General features: G+C 42.8%; 1 protein-coding gene across 1 annotated transcript in view; it reads right to left on the bottom strand.

The window, feature by feature from the left end:
* Positions 1-18688, bottom strand: part of EFEMP1 (EGF containing fibulin extracellular matrix protein 1) — a 156935-nt gene that overhangs the window by 93949 nt on the left and 44298 nt on the right. The window contains exons 3-4 of the mRNA XM_075339375.1: positions 5954-6002; positions 1135-1422 (exon numbers count right to left, since the gene is read on the bottom strand). Of these exons, the coding sequence (XP_075195490.1) occupies positions 1135-1422; positions 5954-6002 (337 nt within the window). The remainder of the gene's footprint in view (positions 1-1134; positions 1423-5953; positions 6003-18688) is intronic.

The raw sequence follows: 18688 nt of genomic DNA, 5'->3' as shown, positions 1-18688 counted from the left end.
AGAAGAAAGGGTGTAGGATTGTCTGGGGCTCTGCAAGGCCAACCCCACACTGCATGTAGTCACATTAGCTCTGTGGATAGTCTCAATGTTCTGTTTAAAGTGCAGATAGCATCATGAAGACCAAGGAACACAACAGGCAGGTCCATGATACTGTTGTAGAGAAGTTTAAAGTTGGATTTGATTACAAAAAGATTTCCACAACTTTAAACATCCCAAGAAGCACCGTGCAAGCAATCATATTGAAATGTAAGGAGTATCATACCACTTCAAATCTACCAAGACCCGGTCGTCCCTCAAACACTTCATGAAAGAGTGGCAAGAAGAAAGCCATTTCTCAAAGATATCCATAAAAAGTGATGTTTAAAATTTGCCACAAGCCACCTGGGAGACACACCAAACATGTGGAAGAAGGTACTCTGGTCAGATGAAACCAAAATCGAACTTTTTGGGCACAATGCCAAATTATATGTTTGGTGTAAAAGCAACACAGCTTCCCCCCCTGAACACTCCATCCCCACTGTCAAACATGGTGGTGGCAGCATCATGGTTTTGGCCTGCTTTTCTTCAGCAGGGACAGGGAAGATGGTTAAAATTGATGAAAGATAGATGGAGTCAAATACAGGACCATTTTTTGAAGAAAACCTGTTGGAATCTGCAAAAGACCTGAGACTAGGATGGAGATTTGTCTTTCAACAAGACACTGATCTTCAACATAAAGCAAAATCTACAGTGGAAAGGTTCACAAATAACTGTATCCAGGTGTTAGAATGGCCAAGTCAAAGTCCAGACCTGAATCCAATCAAGAATCTGTGGGGCCAAATAATATTGCACGCCCCAATTTTCAGTTTATTATTTTTTTATAAAAGTTTAAAATTAGCAATAAATTTCGTTCAACTTCACAATTGTATCCCACTTGTTGTTGATTTGTCACCATAAAATTTAAATTTTTTATCTTTATGTTTGAAGCCTGAAATGTGGGAAAAGGTTGAAAAATTCAAAGGGGCCGAATACTTTTGCTAGGCATTGCATAACAGAAGGTTGTGACGGATGCCTTGTTCAGTGATCCGTATAAAAGTATATTGTTTATGTGGCTGTACAACTATGATTGACAGATTAAGAAAGAATTGTTCTTACCTTGGCACATGTTTTGTGCATTTAGTTCATATCCCGAGGAGCACTGCATTAACTGGACTGTGCTGGGCAGATTGCGTTGTGGATCTTGAGGGCTATTGGGTCTTTCTACAAACGCATTCTGGGTATTGGTCTGTTGAGATCCAGAATTTTGTGAGACGACTGTGTCCTCCTGACCATTATTTAACAAAATCTGTGCAGTTCTTGGTAGGCAAAGGTATCCTCCATAATGGTTAACGCATTTCATTCCTCCCTTGCAAGGTTCTTGCATTATTCCACACTCATCAATATCTGTAAGAAGGAAACAAAGAAGTGCTTTGTAAGGATAACATTTATCACAATGGAGGTGTCCTGCTGCCAAATTTTGATAGGGAAAATGTCAGTTTCATATTATTTTTATTTATCATCATTATAATCATTATTAGACGACTAATCACTTTGTAAAGATGAAATGTTTAATCTCCGGTCTCCATACACCTTGTTCAACATTAGCAAATACCCTATTTCCTCAAAAAATAAGACCTACCCTGAAAATAAGTCCTAGTAAGATTTTCTGGTCTTTTTGGAGTAAGCATAAAATATAAGCCCTTCTCCAAAAATAAGCCCTAGTCGTGGTTCCATAAGGAAGTGTCCAAGCCACTGAAAAAGTTAAGGAATACACCACGACTCTTCAAAAAAAGCAGACACCCCCAAAAGAAAGCAGACACCCCCATACAAAAACAAAGAAAAAAGACTCCAGACCCCAAACAATTACAGTTTGCAAGTATCCTTGTTGGGTGGGCTCTCACCCAGAAATCTTCATCGCTGTCAGGTGCCTCACCTTTCCAGCTGCATTGCACTTCAGCTCTCACAAACAGATCGGTACTAGTATCACTCCGCGCAAATGATACCACTTCCAGTCACCAGCGGGAGTCAACCGTTGTAGAACGTGTAGAACGTAGACAGCGACACAGATTTGTATGTGAGAGCCCATTCACTTCACAACTCTAATTGCTTGGGGTTTGGTAAGTACCATTTTTTTTTAGGGGGTGCCTGCATTCTTTTGGGGGTAAACTAATATAGTAGTAGTATAGTAGTAATATAGTATTATATTGAGAACAATAAATTTAAGCAGGTAATTTAAACCTTTGTAAATATGGTAAGTACCCACCACTAGAATAGAAGATCAGTTAAGAAAATTTGTATTTGAATCAGTAATAGGATTAACACAAAATGTTGATATTCCCGAATGTGATGACAGGATTTTATTTGAATAAATGTTCACTTTTTTTTTCTTTTGTTCAAGAATAAATATGGATTGTTGTTTAAGGGAAGATGTAAGACATCCCCTAAAAATAAGCTCTAGCATTTTTTCATAGCAAAAAATAAAATAAGACCCTGTCATATTTTTGGGGAAACACTGTAAGGCCTCTTTCACACGTCCGTTAAAAACCACGCACGTTTTTCACGGACGTGTCAAAGGTGCATTTTGCCCTCCGTGAGCCTTGTCTATGGCTCACGTGTGTTCTCCGTGTGTTATCCGTGATAACACACGAAGAAGGGAAACTTTCAACTCACCTGTCTCTGGCGTCGCTGTCCGTGGTGCTGATCTTCGGTCTCCGGTCCTGCCGACTCCCCGCTGCTGCAGCTTCCGGCCGCAGTGAAGTGAATATTCAATGAGCATAATGGTCGGCAGCAAGTGACAGCAGCGGCAGAGACAGGAGGGCAGGAGAAGGTGAGTAAAATTTTGTTTTTTTTCTCTCACAGACACATGTCTTCTCTCCTGTGCGTGTCACATGGAACACATCCATGTGGTCCGTGTGTGTTACGTGTGACATGTTTGCACGTGATGCCGGAGAGAAAACGGACATGTCGGTGTGAGAAACACACGGACACACATAAGTACGGAACGGACACACGTTCCGTGCGCAAATACTTACGTGTGTCCAAGACCACAGGAATACCTAGGTTTACGTGTGTACGTGTCTCCGGTACGTGAGAAAACTGCCAAACACGTACCGGAGACACGTATGTGTGAAGGGGGCCTTAGAGACAGGGGAAGAATGGGTTTGAATGAAATCTGTCAGGGAGATCAACCCTCCCAAACCACATGTATGGACATGCAAGTCTTTGAAAGCTAAATCAATTGACACCTTTATATCTTCTATCTGTTGCTGCATTCCTGAGACTTCAGCATTGTAATTAATATGCTGATGAGGGGTTAATTGCTCTGGACATTACAGAGCACTTCCTGAGCCTCAGCTTCCTTGTTTCAGATATTGCTATTTTGTCTTTCTTATATTAATAACTAAAATATGGATACCTTGGGGCACATTTTTTTTTTTTAATTAAATGCATGTATTTTAAGATAAAAATAATTTTGCAAATTAAAATATTTGGTTTTTACAGGCTCTTTATCTCCCTGCAGAATGGAAACTGAATAATAAGTTAAAGGGAATCTGTCACCCTTTTGCATTTTTTTAGTTATTAACATGGGAATACAGGTGGCTTAAAGGTGAAATTAGCCATACCTGTCTGCCTCCGGGATGATGTGTTGTTTGGCAAAAATCTTCTTTTATAGCTTCAATTTTCCGGTCTATGGGGTGTGTGCTGCCCGGAAGACAAGCCTGCCTCCAGTCTTCATTATATGGGATTCCTCCTCCCCTTCTCTTTAGTATGCTCGTGACGTCAGGTGCGTGGCCGGAAATTTGACACTTGCACATTCTGCCTGCTGTCTCTCTCCTGCACTGTGAAGCAGCAGTGCCTCCCCGGTGCTTGCGCACAGCAAAATTGAAGTCTGCACCCACAGAAGGGCAGAACAGTGCAAGGAGGGATGGCAGGCATAATGCATAGGCGGGAGATTTCCTGCCACACACCTGACGTCACTGAGACACCATAGAAGAAAAGGGGAGGAGGAATCCTTTATAATGAAGGCTGGAGCAGGCTTATCTTCTGGGCAGCAGACACCCCATAGCATGGAAGACAGAAGATATAAAAGAGGATTTAATGTGCCCAAAAGTGTCCATAGAATTAAAAAAAGGTTGTTTCCATTCTTCTAGGTAAAATAATATATAACAACTTTTTGTATTTTGTTTCTACAGTTTGATAGAATTCTTGTCATGCGCTGTCCATTTCGACGCACGCAGATTACTACTACAGCATCGGACTCTGTTCACATTGCAGAGTCCAACAGACAACCTGGTCTTTCTTAAAGGGGTGGTTCACCCATATTTTTTATTGTCTAGATCGACATTATATTGAGAAACAATGTTTCTCTCAATTACCTTGTGTTGGCAATAGTGCCTGTGAGAGGCGCTATTACAGACCGCTGTTCCCCGTCCAGTGACGTACCCGTCAAATGCTGCCACGTCACATCCGTGCAGCCGGCTACATTCTGAGCCCATCTGCTCCCTGCTCCTCCTCCCTCTTCCCTCACAGCACAGCGCGTCTCTTGCTTGCAGCGTTCTGCGAGGAGGGAGGAGGGAGGGGGAGCAGCAGACGCGCTGTGCTAAGAGGGAGGAGGGAGGGGGGAGCAGATGGGCGGTGACAGCAGTGAAACACCGCTCACAGCTCAGAGTCTGGAAGAATGTAGCCGGCTGCACAGATGTGACGTGTGCAGCACTTGACGGGTACGTCACTGGATGGGGAACAGCGGTCTGCAATAGCGCCTCTCACAGGCACTATTGCCAACACAAGGTATTTGAGAGAAACATTGTTTCTCAACATAATATCGAACTAGACAATAAAAAATATGGGTGAACCACCCCTTTAAGTGCTCACCTCAGGTGGGCGTCGGCTCAGTTGTTTCACTGCTCCCATTCATGCAGGAATTAATCCTTGTGGAGCAGGGTGCTGAGAGCGAGGTTGCTGATTTTGCTAATTTCCTTCCACAGCTGGTTTCCTCCTATTAAAGACTGAGCTGTGTAGTAGGAGACGGCCGAAGATAGTCTCTGTTTGCAGTGTTTAAATCCAGGCATCCATGGCATACCTCTATTTGGTGACCAGCTAAGGGCACAAACACATCAGCGGTATTCTGCCGCACTGCCGGATCCGGTATAAGGGCAATACAGTACAATACAGTTCACAGACAGTGCGGCAAGCCCCGGTCAGATGCTGTCACATGCTCCGGTCACATGACCGCATGTGCCTGGAGCTTGCCATTGAACTTTAATGTACTGTACTGTCCTTGTGCCGGATCTGCGAGTGCGGAAGGAAAACGCTGATGTGAAACCAGCGTAATCGTTCTCTGCTCGGTTTGAGAGTGTGAATTACTCCTACCACTTTTGGTTTATTCTCTCTGGTGTTGTTTTGTTTCTCATCTGTGGTAATTTGCAGTGTGAGTGAGTTTCAGTATTACCTACTTGTCTGTACCTTTGGAAGGTTGTTTCCTAGGTTCCTGCCCTTCCTGGAGTTGGTGTTACAAGGACACAGTCAGACAGGAGACAGGGCTTAAGGTGGTGACCTGGACCTCCTTACTTTCAAGGGTACCTCCAGGGTCAGGGCAAGCGCAGGGCCCACAGTCGCAGGGCCAGCGTAGCATCCCCTGACATTATTATCTCAAGTATGTGACAAACATAGGACATGCGATTAGTTTGTCACATACTTAAATCTGATTATTTAGGTTATATATAAAGGATATCTCATACATGCATTTTCAAGCAAACATTTAAGTATAGTAAATGCAGATTTCCTAATAATAAATCATTTATTAATTATGCAGATATATTCTACCCTGTCTGTACTCTTTGGTTAATTTATGATTATACTCCTATATGACTGCATTCCTCTATGTACCATGTATATTGCAGTATTAATAAAGAATAAAAAAGCCATCATCTATTACCTTTGCATTGCTGCCGTATCGGGTCCCACTCATAACCATCAGTACATTGCTGGATGAGAACAGAACATTAATATGGTTAATATTTTTCCAGAATCACAATCATCAATTTCAGGCGTTAAAATTGACTGTCAAGGAAAGATCTTACGGTATAAATCTTTAGGATCAAACCAATCCTACAATTCATTATTCTGCACCATCGGGTTACAAGATTATGATGTTTTTCTCTGCGAAGTGATTTATTTATACACAGTTCAATTTAGAAAGCTATTTTCCAAGCTCTCTGAAACTAGATGCACATTTTTCGAGTCCAAGTTAAAACTTCTGTTGCTTTCCAGTGTTTTCTTGTTGAAAAGTAATATCCACTGAATCTGGCACACAGATGTTGGTCACTGCTCAGTTTAAAGGTTCATTGCACTTAAGGGAGTAAAAGTGAGTTCAGTAGATCAGCTGCTAAATTACTACATGTTTGTTTGTGTGTTCTCCAATTCTACAGATTTTGTGGTTTGAGTTAGATTTTTTGCTAACATGAAAATGATATTATCTCTCTATAATTTTGGGACCCTAAATCATTGTTTTTCCAAGTGGTAGATACAAAAATCGGCAACACTCCAAACTGTAAGGTGTGGGAAATGAATTGTCTCATATGGAACAGGTGAAAAAAGTATCTCACTGTTTAACACATTGCAATTTTGAGTGCTGCTATTTATCTACCTATCTATCTATCTATCTATCTATCTATCTATCTATCTATCTATCTGTCTGTCTGTCTGTCTGTCTGTCTGTCTGTCTGTCTGTCTACTGTTATAATTTATTTTTAGAGCACCATTCATTCCATGTCATACATTTGAAAAGGGCCTACAAAAAAAATTCCAAATGTAAATCACAATGAACAGACTAACCATGTCAGACTGGTACAGAGGGGAAAGGACCCGGTCCTTGCGGGCTTACAGTGTACAGCAGGGATCTTCAACCTGTGGCTTGGGAGACACATGTGGCTCGCAAGACCATAAAATGTAGCTTGTGGCTGTCTGCCAGCTTGGTGCATTAGTGTGGCGCCCTGGACTAGCCAGGTCGTCACAGGTACTACAACACACACACCCACTCTGAGACAGGCACATCAGCCAGACACAAAATCCTTGTTGTCTCCCTCCAGGGGCTGATGTCCACATCAGGTGGGGTGGAGCCAGGTGGTTGGCCCCACCCACTTAGGAGTTCACAGTCCTGGATGCGGGAAAAGGAAGGGAGTTCAGTTAGGGAAGTGGAAGAGAGAGGAGTGAAGTGAAAAGTGAGGAGAAAACTGACCGTGTCCGGGTGTGTGGCCCGGGCACTAAGAGCAAGGTTGGCAGACGGTGGTGGCCGTCTGCAGGAAAGGCAGATCAACGCGGAACCGTAGGACCGGGGATGGGCTGTGGCCCGCCGGTACCGAACCGGGGAGCGAAGTGAAGCCAGCACACACAGGCAGGGCCTGCGGACCCCGACCAGGCTTGGAGTCACCATTAGAGGTCAAATCCGTCAGTGACCGGAACCCCAGGGGTTTCCTAACAGCCAAGACCCGATTGAAGGCAACCGTCTGACCAGCAAAAGGAAATAAAGCTACCGCACAATAAAGCTAGCCACAGCTAGAGTTCCAAGGGCCAGAGCCTGGGGGCAAAAGGGCTCCTCCGGCACATATACACGCTGGGGTGCGGGTTACCAGTGGGAATCCATCGGGACCGAACATACACAAAGGTGCAGGGCAAGGCAGCCACCACCAACCGTCCGGTAGAAGTCACAGCAGCCGGTTGCGGGACCCATCCATCCAGCCGTTTGGTTTACCAGAGACTTTGTGTACATTTGTGGCTGAGTGAGTACAACCGTGCCGTCTGGCACCGCGCTGCGCAGTCCAGGCGACCCTGCACCCATCCAACCCTCACCGGGCCCCGGGACCACCAACCCCTACCCATGGAGGGGGGAAACAACATCCCAGCTGCTCCCTACCATCGCTCCCGGGATCCCCGTCACCAGCAGCGGTGGTGTCCAACCTCACCACAACCCGTGGGTGGCGTCACGGACCAAATCTCCAAACCAAACTACCCCCCTTTCACTCACGGGCGAGGAGCGCCGCTCGAGTCCCCGAATCCGGCTCACCGCTGAAGCCACCGAGCAGCCATCGCAGCAGCGCCGGACCCGAGCATTAGCGAGCGCAGTGCAGCGGCGTCCTTCCCCGCCCACGACATTAGCACCAGATCAAGCAAATAGCTATGAGGAGTAGGTCTCCTGGTGGTGACTTTTGTGAGTAGCCCTACATAGAATAGCAGATAGAAGTACATTTTACTGGCCTTGGGGTTAGAGAGATAAATTCAGTAAGTGCTAAGGTGTAGATAGGATGGTATTGCCAGATAGGGGGGGGGGGGGGTTCTTGAAGCTGGATGCGATAGATGGGAGTACTTGATGCAGTAAGGTGGGAGCACTTGATGCAAGAATATCGAATATCGAATCGAGGTAAGGTGAGTACCCAATATGAAAATTTACTGCCATGGTGTGAATTCTGTGGGAATGTTTTGGCTGTCTTTATACTGATTATGGGGTTCAGGGTGTAACTACTTTGGGGGAGGAAGGAGCTGGAGGTCACTATTTGGGGGGGGCTCTCGACATGGCTCACAACCCTCTCTCACAGCTAAATGTAACTCTTGAGGAAAGAAATGTTGGGTATTACTTAACTACAGGGCAGTGGGGAAGGAGAGAGTAGGTTGGCCGGTTGCAATAGCTCAGCTCCAGTGGTGGGGAGGTGGCACATTTCTTGAAGGGATGAATTTTCAAGTTACATCTGAAAATTCTGAATGTGATTGGGGCACAGAATTTCAGAAGATGAAGGATACTCATGAAAACTCTTGGAGGTGACTGGCTGATTAACACACAACTGGGTAAGAGAGAAGGAGGTCTTGAGAGGATCGGAGATTACAGTCAATGTTAGTAGTTTGCACTGGATTCGTTGGGGACTTGGAAACCAATAAGGAAAATTGCAGAGGGGAGCAGAGGAGGAGTATCAAGGAGAGAGGTGGATTAGTGGGACATCTTCCTATCTATCTATCTATCTACCTATCTATTTAAATTTGAATTTATACTGACTTGAATATTTTTTTTCTTTTCTTAAAACAAAGCACAGCATGCTGTGTTATTTTTTTCTTCAGTGAAATGATGGGCGCCGTGGAGAAAAAGTAGTGAACCCCAAGTCAGTCATGTCTGTCTCATGCCATTTGTGTCAGTCATCCAACACTACCACCGTTCCTGGCATGAATTTTGTTTTTCTATTTCTAGAATGAACCAGACAAACAGAATTCTTAATATTAATGTGACTGAAGCCCAAGATTATGAGGATGGCAGAATGTTCAAGTCAGTGGTCCTCTTTTTTGACATTGAGAAAAACGTTTGGCACTGGGAGAGGGTCGCGAGCCACATCTAGACCCACCCCAACAATAGTGGTACCCAGAGCCCCATGAACTGGTATAATGACAGCCAAAACCAACAGAAATCACAACAATGCAGTATACTTATATCCACGATTCCCACTTTAACCCCATTCAGTATTGTTGCATCATGCACTACCATGACACTGTCGTATTTAGCTTCAAGCCCCTCCTCTGACAGGTAATACCATCCTATCTCCAGCTTACCATACTTAATATATCTCTAAACTCCCAAAGCAATTACATGCGTATACAGATCTGTTTTTTTGTGTGCTTCTACTCACAAAAGTCACCACCTGGATACCTGCTCTTCATAACTGTCTACCAGACCTGGTGCAAATGCACCAAGTAGGCACACCTCTGTAACCATCACATCATGGGCCTGCGAGCCACATGTGGCTCACGAGCCACAGTTTGAGGACCCCTGGTGAAAGCATTTATACAAGATATGAAAAAGTTATTTAACCCCTTATCAACCTATGACAAAATTGTACCACAGGGCTAAGTGCTAGTCCCTCCACGATGATGTAAATTTTTGTAATGTTGACTTTATGGTGGCTGTCAGTGCTCTTGTGATACCAACGACAAAATTGTGGTTGTAACGTATATCCCTGCTTTTTCTCTAACTGCCAAAACCAAAGAAAGCTTTGATCCCGGCAGTTAAACCTATTAAATGCTACTGTCAATAGGAGCTAGACAGAAGAGCCACCCAATTGCAACTTGCTAATAGTCAGCTATGGCAGCCAGAGGCATAATAGGTCAGGCTCTTGCTCAAGTCCCAGAGAAGAAATAAAATAATTCAAAAAAACATTTTACCCATATAAATTGTTTTTTATTTAATAAAAATAAAAAGTAGAAAAGGAGAAATAATTGGTATCGCTGTGTAAATAGCAATCTTAGTTATAGCCTAGTAATGAAATTTAACTGGTACATTGAACTCGGTAAAAATAAATATTGTAAAAACAATGCCAAAATAATTGTTGTTCACTCACTTTAACAAAAAATGAAATAAAAGGCAATCAAAAAGTTGAATATACCCAAAAATGCTAACAATAAAAATGTTAATCTGCAAAACAATTAAAAAGTTTTATCTCGCAGAAAATGGAAACCCAAAAACAAATGATTTTTAAAAAAACTTTTTATTGGGCAAAACTAATATAATAAAATAAACCCTATATCACCTTTACTGAGTTAAAATACAGAACAAAGTTAACATGTCATTTATACCATAGAACCGAAATCTAAAAAATAGACTGCAAATATGGCTATCTTTGCATTTGCTGATAAAAAAGGTTTAAATGGACCCAAAATAGCTGTCTTCAAAGATACTACTTGTGATCTAAAAACAAGCACTTATATTGCTACATTGACCAGAAAATATAAATGTTTTTGAAATATGATAAAAAAGTGAAGGTGAAAAATACGTGTGCTTTACAGGTTAATCAGGTAATTCTCTGATATTCTTACATGTTACATCGTATATATAAAGATTCTAAAATAGTTCTTTTTATGTAAAGACAGCGCTGGTCTGTGTTTTTTTTTTTTGTTTTTTTTTGTAAAGGTAAGATAGTAGTTATTAGGCATATGTGTCATTCTTACTAGCTTCCTATAGTCTGCATTTTTTATTGGGTTTCTGTTGTATCATTTTAATATTTCGGTACTAAAGGAAGCCATGTTCATTCAAAAATAAATAGAAATCTGTCAACAAATTTCACAATGCAAATTAATACATTAATTAGATTTCCTTGACCTGTTGAGCCTGGTGTAATATTTGAAAATCTACACTGGAGATCAAAAATAGAGAATAACACACAATTTCCTAAATATTAAGGTAATTGTGTAGTCCTATTTGATTACATCCTAACATGAGTAAACTTGCAGTATTTTAAGCTTATTTCATAAATTGAATTTTTTCAAAAGCACATAATAAAAATGTATATGAGATAAATGAAAAAGAACATGGATCAAAATTAGAGAACACTTTCAGATACTTGCAAGTTATTGGTGTTAATCTGGCACCTGGTGTTAATTTCCTTAACTAACTTACAAACCCTATTTAACTGATCGGGAATATAAAAGCTGTGGAAAAGTAGAGCAATAGGGTCTTATCAGATAAAACACCGAAATTATAAAATTAGGTAAACTCCTATATTCGCGTAGTATCAAGGTGAAACAGCTGCAGCTCCGAAGTATTCAGAAGGAGATAAAGGAAACCTTGTTATTGCTATATGTCCTGAGGAAGGGGGCAGAGACCTCCGAAACGCGTTGACCTGTACTTGGCAATTTCAATAAAGACATGGAATAATTTATTCGGTCTGAATGGTGGTAAGCGCGGTGTGACACACGTTTTTTTATTTATCTCCGTCCAAACCTTATTTAACTGGCAGCCTAACTTTCCATATGGCACTGAGTTTGCAAACATGGTGTGCCATTCCAAAGTGACTGAAACCATCCTGCAGCAGGTTGTCAATATAAAGACCAAAGGGGTGACAATATCAGCCACAGCAAGAGAAGTTGGTCATTCCAAGTCTGTGATTTTGAGAATATTGCATCTTTACAACATCACAAACTCTTTCATGTCCCCCAAGAAGGCTTCGAAAGACAAATGCAAGAGAGGACAGGATAATGCAGAGAATCTCTATAAGTATTTGTTTCAACACTGCAGCTAGAATTACTCGCCAGTCCAGCACTAAACAGGGTAAGGAACTGTCTTGTCATACAGTATCACGACAATTAAGTGCATTTGGACTGAAAACACAATCTGCGGTGACCAAACCTCTCATTAGCAGAAAAGAATCAAAAGGCTAGACTCACCTCTGGTGAGGAACATGTTGTGTATATGTGGCGCCCCTGACCCGGTCAGGCACCACTGAGTACTGCACCCATGCTAGGACAGTACTTCCAGGTAATCCTAAGAGCCAGAACGAGGTGTGTACGCACAGACACATAGCAACCACGTCTCCCACACCTTTAGAAGGGATCCTTGGGTAGTCTCCACAGGGGGATAGCTTTCAAATCTTTTCAAGAGGTGGAGTGGATGGGCTGGGAGCTAAAGTGCAGAGGTTGTCAGGAAAGGAGGCGAGCGAGCCAGTCTGGTAGTGGTGAGTGGCGGTCACTAGGGGATACGCGCGCAGCCACTAGTCAGACCCTGCACGAGGGTAGTGGCCATTAGCGGGGGAGAATGGTCACCTGGTCAATCAAAGAGGAGTGTCCAGGGTGACTAGGCACGTACGGGGTACAAGTCCTTAGAGCAGACTCCAGTTTTAACTATCTGCTAAACCTGCCGGTGAGGGGAACTACAGGTACCTCACCAACCTTTCAGAGTCCAAGCCTCACCAGCAATGCAAGGACCCATAAGGAGACAGAGCCTGGAGCCATCTCACCTGGTCCATGCTGCCGGCAAACGGGCCAAACACAGGGGAGAAAAGGCAGTTGCTACTCCCTGGATAGATCCCCATGGTACTTCAAGTCAGAGGTTATCCGAATAAAGACGTGCTAGGAAGGCCCGAAGGAGCCCTGGTTCTACCTGGTTTATTACAGCATCGCCCGGGTCAGCTCACCATAACAATTGAAGTGAGTAAAAATCAGTTAAAAGACTTTTGGACTGAGCCTGAATTATTCCGGGACTCGCTACCCTGCTCACCCAAGCCCCTGAGGCTTGCCTCACTCATGGGAGGCTACATCATCTGGCTGCAGACCCCATCAGCCCCAGATGCTCATAAAAATCTGCAGCGGCAGTCATTCACATCCCTGACCGCAAGCCGTGAGTGACATCACGACACATAAATAAAAACTGACATTACCTGTGGCCATATTGAAGAAACCCTGTGGCGTCCCTGAAGAGGCTCAGCATCCCTAGGGCGTCACATAGACAGAGGAGAAGTGGTCCACAGTTCATTTTAGTGATGAAAGCAAGTTTAATTTATTTGGGTCTGATGGGAAACATTATGTTTATCGACAAACTGGGGGAATACTGAACTCAAAGTGTGTTAAAAAGTCAGTGAAAGGTGGTGGAGGAAGTGTCATGGTTTGGGGAATGTTTTCTACACCAGGAGTTGGACCTCTCATACAGCTACATGGCAGAGTGAATGCAAGTGTGTATCAGAACCTTCTTCAACAACACGTGGTTCCTTACTTGCGTTCATCACTCAATCAGCCAGCAATTTTCATGCAGGACAATGCCTCCTTGCCCCCTGTCATACAGCAAAATGGGTAAAGCAGTTCCTTGAAACAGAAAACATTGAAAGAATGAAATGGCCAGCCCAGAGTCCTGATCTAAACCCAATAGAAAACCTCTGGAAAATCATTGGGGACAAAGTTATGGCCAAGAAACCCACATCAGTCAAAGAACTGTGGAAGAAACTGGAAGAAGAGTGGACCAAAATCACACCAGAGCAGTGTGAGAGGCTAGTGATGTCCTGTGGCCGCAGATGTGCTGACGTCATCAAAGCAGAGGCCTGTACACGTCCTACTGATTGGTGACTGTTGTTACCTTCAGAAAATTTACTTACAATCTTTCTCTATGCTACAGTCATTGCTGTTCTCTAATTATGATCATCATGTTCTGGGCAAATTAAAGGTTTTATGTTGATAAACTTTGGATCTTTTGTAATACACTGTTCTAGTGGCATGGTGTACCCCTTACGAGAAAACCATTAAATGTTAATCAATGTGGAATACATTATTTCTGAAAAAAGCAAGTAATCATACTTTGTTCTCTAATTTTGATCTCCAGTCTATGTCAAAATGGCTATTTAATGTTTTTTGTAAGTTAAGCCTCCTGACACTATGGTAAGCATTTTATGAGTCTCATTTAAAGTAAGTACACCAGCCTCATCGGCTCTGAGAGATCTATTTAATAATATCTGCAGTTTGCATTGTGAAATCTGATGGCAGATTCTTTTTAAGTTGATGCAGAATTAGTATCAACCCCTTTTTCCTTTTCACATTAAACTTATGAAGTAAATACAAGAAAGTATGAAAGCCATGTATTGCAATCCAATTTTATTCATACATTATTAAATTTAGACTCAGATTACTAATATTATTTCAGTGATTCTCACATATCAATAAAATATAATACCACAATAAAGCCAAAGGCGATGGTAATTAGCCTCAAAGCAGACAGCATGGCTGAGTTACGTTGCACACTTTTCTGAGAAAGTTGCTAGCTCATGTATCCTTAGAAATCTCGCTTAATCTCTTGTCAGGCCTCACCCTGCAATCCCGAAGGATAGATGAGTAATAAAATGCATGGAGATCATCACTAGATTTGAGAGAATTGATAGCTAGAAGACTAAATCAGCTGCTTTTAGCTTTTTCTGAGATCAAGAACTAGTAGGAAAAAGCAGGAAACATTTGACAAGTTGCCTAAAATCCATGCAGATGTGTATTGAAATCACTAACAAGTTAAATGGAAAGACTAGATAGACTCATTTTCTTCATCTGCTGTCAGAATTCTAATCTTCTTGTATGTGTTATGTCAAATCGTTGGCTATAGTTCAGCATTTTACATTGGTTTCTGCTGTATAATTTTAATGTGTTATGGCATCAAGGGAAATGTGTTAATTCACTAATTCTGCACAAGCTAAAAAAGGATCTGTCAGCAGATTTCACAATCCAAACTTCATACATTAGTAAATAGATCTATGTCCACATGCACTAGTAGGGGCACTGGATATCTTTAAAGGGAACCTGTGACCAGATTGGTCCTCTATAAGCTGCGGCCACCACCAGTGAGCTCTTATATACAACATTCTATAATACTGTATATAAGTGTCCAGGTAACTCTGTATAATGCAAAAAAAAAGCTTTAATTATACTCACCGACAGGGCGGTCAGGTGCGATGGGCGTCGTTGGTCTCAGTCTGGTGCCTCCTATCTTCTTGCAATAGCCGTCTTACTTCTCTACTCCATGTGAATGACGCCTCCTATGTCATCCACATGTGACGCCCTGGCCTATCAGGTCGTCACAGGGTATTGTGCAATCCACCTTTCTGCACAGTATCCACCCTCCTTGGTTAGGGGTCATGGTCCTTTGGTGTTGCTAACAGCTGAGACAATCAAAATCCTAGGAACACTTTACACTTTACCCACCAGACACACCATTGGGGGGCCTGAAGGGAATAGGGCCGCCCACATGGGGGGTTGGTGGGGGAAAGTGAAAAAAGTGATGGTTGAGCAGTGGAGTGTGAAAGGAGAGGTTGTGGAGTGGTGACTCTCGTGAGGAGAGGTCACGGAGCAGGGCTCCTGTAGATACTAGGTGGCAGACGTTGGTCTGGGCCTGGTAGGAGCTGGAACCCCGGTCGCAGGGAATTGTGTCAAGGGGCACAGACTGCTGAGGAGGGCAGCTGGCGGCCTTGAGCTATCACTATTGGGGGCCAGGGCACGACGTGGTACATGGACCCTAGGCCGGGAAGTAGCTTCACGCATCCTGGTAATTTACCCGATGGGGTGAAGACTTCAAGTGTCATCCCCAACCCACTACAAAATTGGGGTACTAGCGCACCGATGGGATAGGACTTTCCAAATACAGTCCACAGAAATCCTTTGCGAACCTTGAGAGCAAGCTCACTCCGTTAGCCATACAAGTGAGCGGGACCCGAACAGTTTCAGACTCGAGGGTCCAAAGAGAAACACAGGTCCCAAGGAAAGGGCCACAGACTAACCGCAACACCAAGGACACGGACCCAAGAGTGCTCCCTCGAAGCTGCAGTGGTGTTCAGAACTCTGGTTTACAAGCTGTCGGTGTGATTATTTCTGGACTGAGTGAGTACACTGGAAACCCATCTCCTATCCCCAATGGCACCCTACTTGTCAACTACCCAATGGGCCCCGGGACACCCAAACCCCCTACTCACGGAGGGGTTAAACATCCAGCTGCTTCAACATCATCACCGGGCTACCCAACAGCAGCGGTGGTCTCTCACATTACCACGCACTGTGGGTGGCGTCCCAAACTTTCAATCCCCCTGTACATACTCCCCTTTTTCTTTTGACATTCGAGTGTTCGCGTGGACCCCCGGGTCCGGAGACCCCTTGAGCCATCACGGCTCCGGATCCGAGCGGCTCAGCTGCTGTCGCGGGGACGGTAAACACACAGAGTCCACCATTGCACTCCTGTGCATGCACACTTTTCTCTGCCCTGCTGAGCACAGCCCAAAGTATTGTAGTGCACATGTGTGGACGCTCTTAGATCTTTCCCCGCACCTGCTCTGTCCGCAGCAGCGCAGAGAGAAGTGCTCGTGTGCAGGATCGCAATGGCATACTTTGTGCAGATGACATACAATGCATCATCCACATGAAGCAAGAAGGAGGGCAGCAATCGCAAGAAGATAGGAGGCGCTAGACAGAGACTTAAAACATCTATTCGTCTGGACTGCGCTGCAGGTGAGTATTATAAAAATATTTTTTATGTTATACAGATTGGCCTTAGCACTTATATACAGCATTCTGGAATACTGTATATAAGGACTAACTGGTGGTGGCCAAAGTTTATAGGGGTCAAATCTGGTGATAGGTTCCCTTTTATTTGCTATGGCTTTCATATATACCATCCTCTGATCTCTCCCACATACAGCAAAGTAAATGGGGATATATCCCTGTTATTCCTTCCTGTTTAGCACACAGAGATAAGCTGCAGCAGCAAGGAGGACATTATACAGCAGTCCTGAGCTATCCAGATGCAAATCAAGCTCAGGGGGAGGTTAAAGACTTTTTAGAACGCTCGGCATGATCTTTCTGTGATTCCTTCTGCTTGTTTTCTCTCCCTGCTCCTTACTCCTTTCTTCCAACCTCTCTTTAGAGTATAATGGCTTGTTTAACACAACACCAAAGTGAGATGACAGTCCATTTTGTCTGAAAAGATGGTTTTGAGCTGTTTTTTTTGTATGTCTAATTAATTCAGAAGACAGGGTGAAGTGTAAGTAATGTCTCACTCTCAAATTAAAACAGAAGCAGATTTCTCAGATGAAACATAATACAAAGTTACCTATATTCAACTGTAGCATTGATATATGCAAAGTTAGTTGAAAGTACTGTTCTGTTTTAATCTCAGAAAGAAACTGGTATGGACAATCAGCTAATATTGCAGGGGCCTTGCAATCTACTAGCACTGCAGTATACATGATAAGTCATGTTTAGCTTCTGCTGGTGATAACGGATAATTATTGGGGTTAGAGCAGTTACAAAAGCAGCGATCAGTTGATTAGGAAAAACTATTTATTTATCAATTTTTGCAATGGGCTAAGATTTGATGGCTGGGAAATGTTGCCAATTTTTGGCAGATTTTTAGAAGTTTTAAGAAAAGTACAATAACAAGCATTCATTTAAAGGGGTTGTCCAGGTTTTTCACAAAAGTCTGCAGTCACTACATATGTATTCAGAACTAGGCTGGGAGTATGCATAGCGCATTTTTGTGGTCACATGATTGCTCAGTCTCGCTGCCGGCTCTAGAGAATCCTCACAACCACTCTAACACCCTAAGGTGTGCTGTGATATTGGTGGTAGCTAATCTACTATGAAAATAAAGGATCAGGCATATCAGAGAGCACTGTCTGAGAATAGTGATGGGTGAACCCCAACTGTAAAGTTCAGGGTCCATACTGAAGCCATTTTGCTTCCTTTTGCAGCCCCCTAGCCCTAATTAACACCATTGTATAACACTTAAGTTCGGGTCCCTTAGACTTATATGGGGTTTGGCATCTGGGGTCAAGTTTGGGTGAAGCCAGACCCTCCGAACCCAAAATCTGCTGCTCGCGCTTTTCTATCAGAGATATTTTTTTTATTAAAACTAGTGTAAATTACCCTAGTATTAGTACAAATTACACTGGAGTAAGATGCACTACAATAAATGTCCCCCTATATCAATAAATACAGGGGGTTCATGATTTGAGTATGTGGAATGCTCCCAGGGAGACTATGTCCATATTTGTGTAATTTTACAGAAAATTGTAGAATCTTGATCGTTTTTCAATTTCACCTTTGCTTAAACATTTTTTTTCAATAACGTAGGATAAAATAAACAGAATACTAGTCACCCATCTAATTTATAGCAATAGCCCCCTGGCAAATGTTGATGGTTTTGGCAACTGTAATTGGATATTAACATGGCCTTGCTGAATTAAATTTAATTAATGCTTCAAAATGTTGCTAAAATGAGGCAGCTTTTAGTTGTTATTGTTTTTAGTAGTAGCAATAGTATTATTATTATTATTATTATTATTATTATTATTATTATTATAAGTAGCATACCTTTGCTTTTTCTTACTTATTGCATAACCCAGAAAAA

Source organism: Anomaloglossus baeobatrachus, chromosome 3 (assembly GCF_048569485.1).
Source record: "Anomaloglossus baeobatrachus isolate aAnoBae1 chromosome 3, aAnoBae1.hap1, whole genome shotgun sequence".
Lineage (NCBI taxonomy): Eukaryota > Metazoa > Chordata > Amphibia > Anura > Aromobatidae > Anomaloglossus > Anomaloglossus baeobatrachus.
Note: the sequence above shows the minus strand (reverse complement) of the source record. Positions and strands in the feature narration are given on the sequence as shown.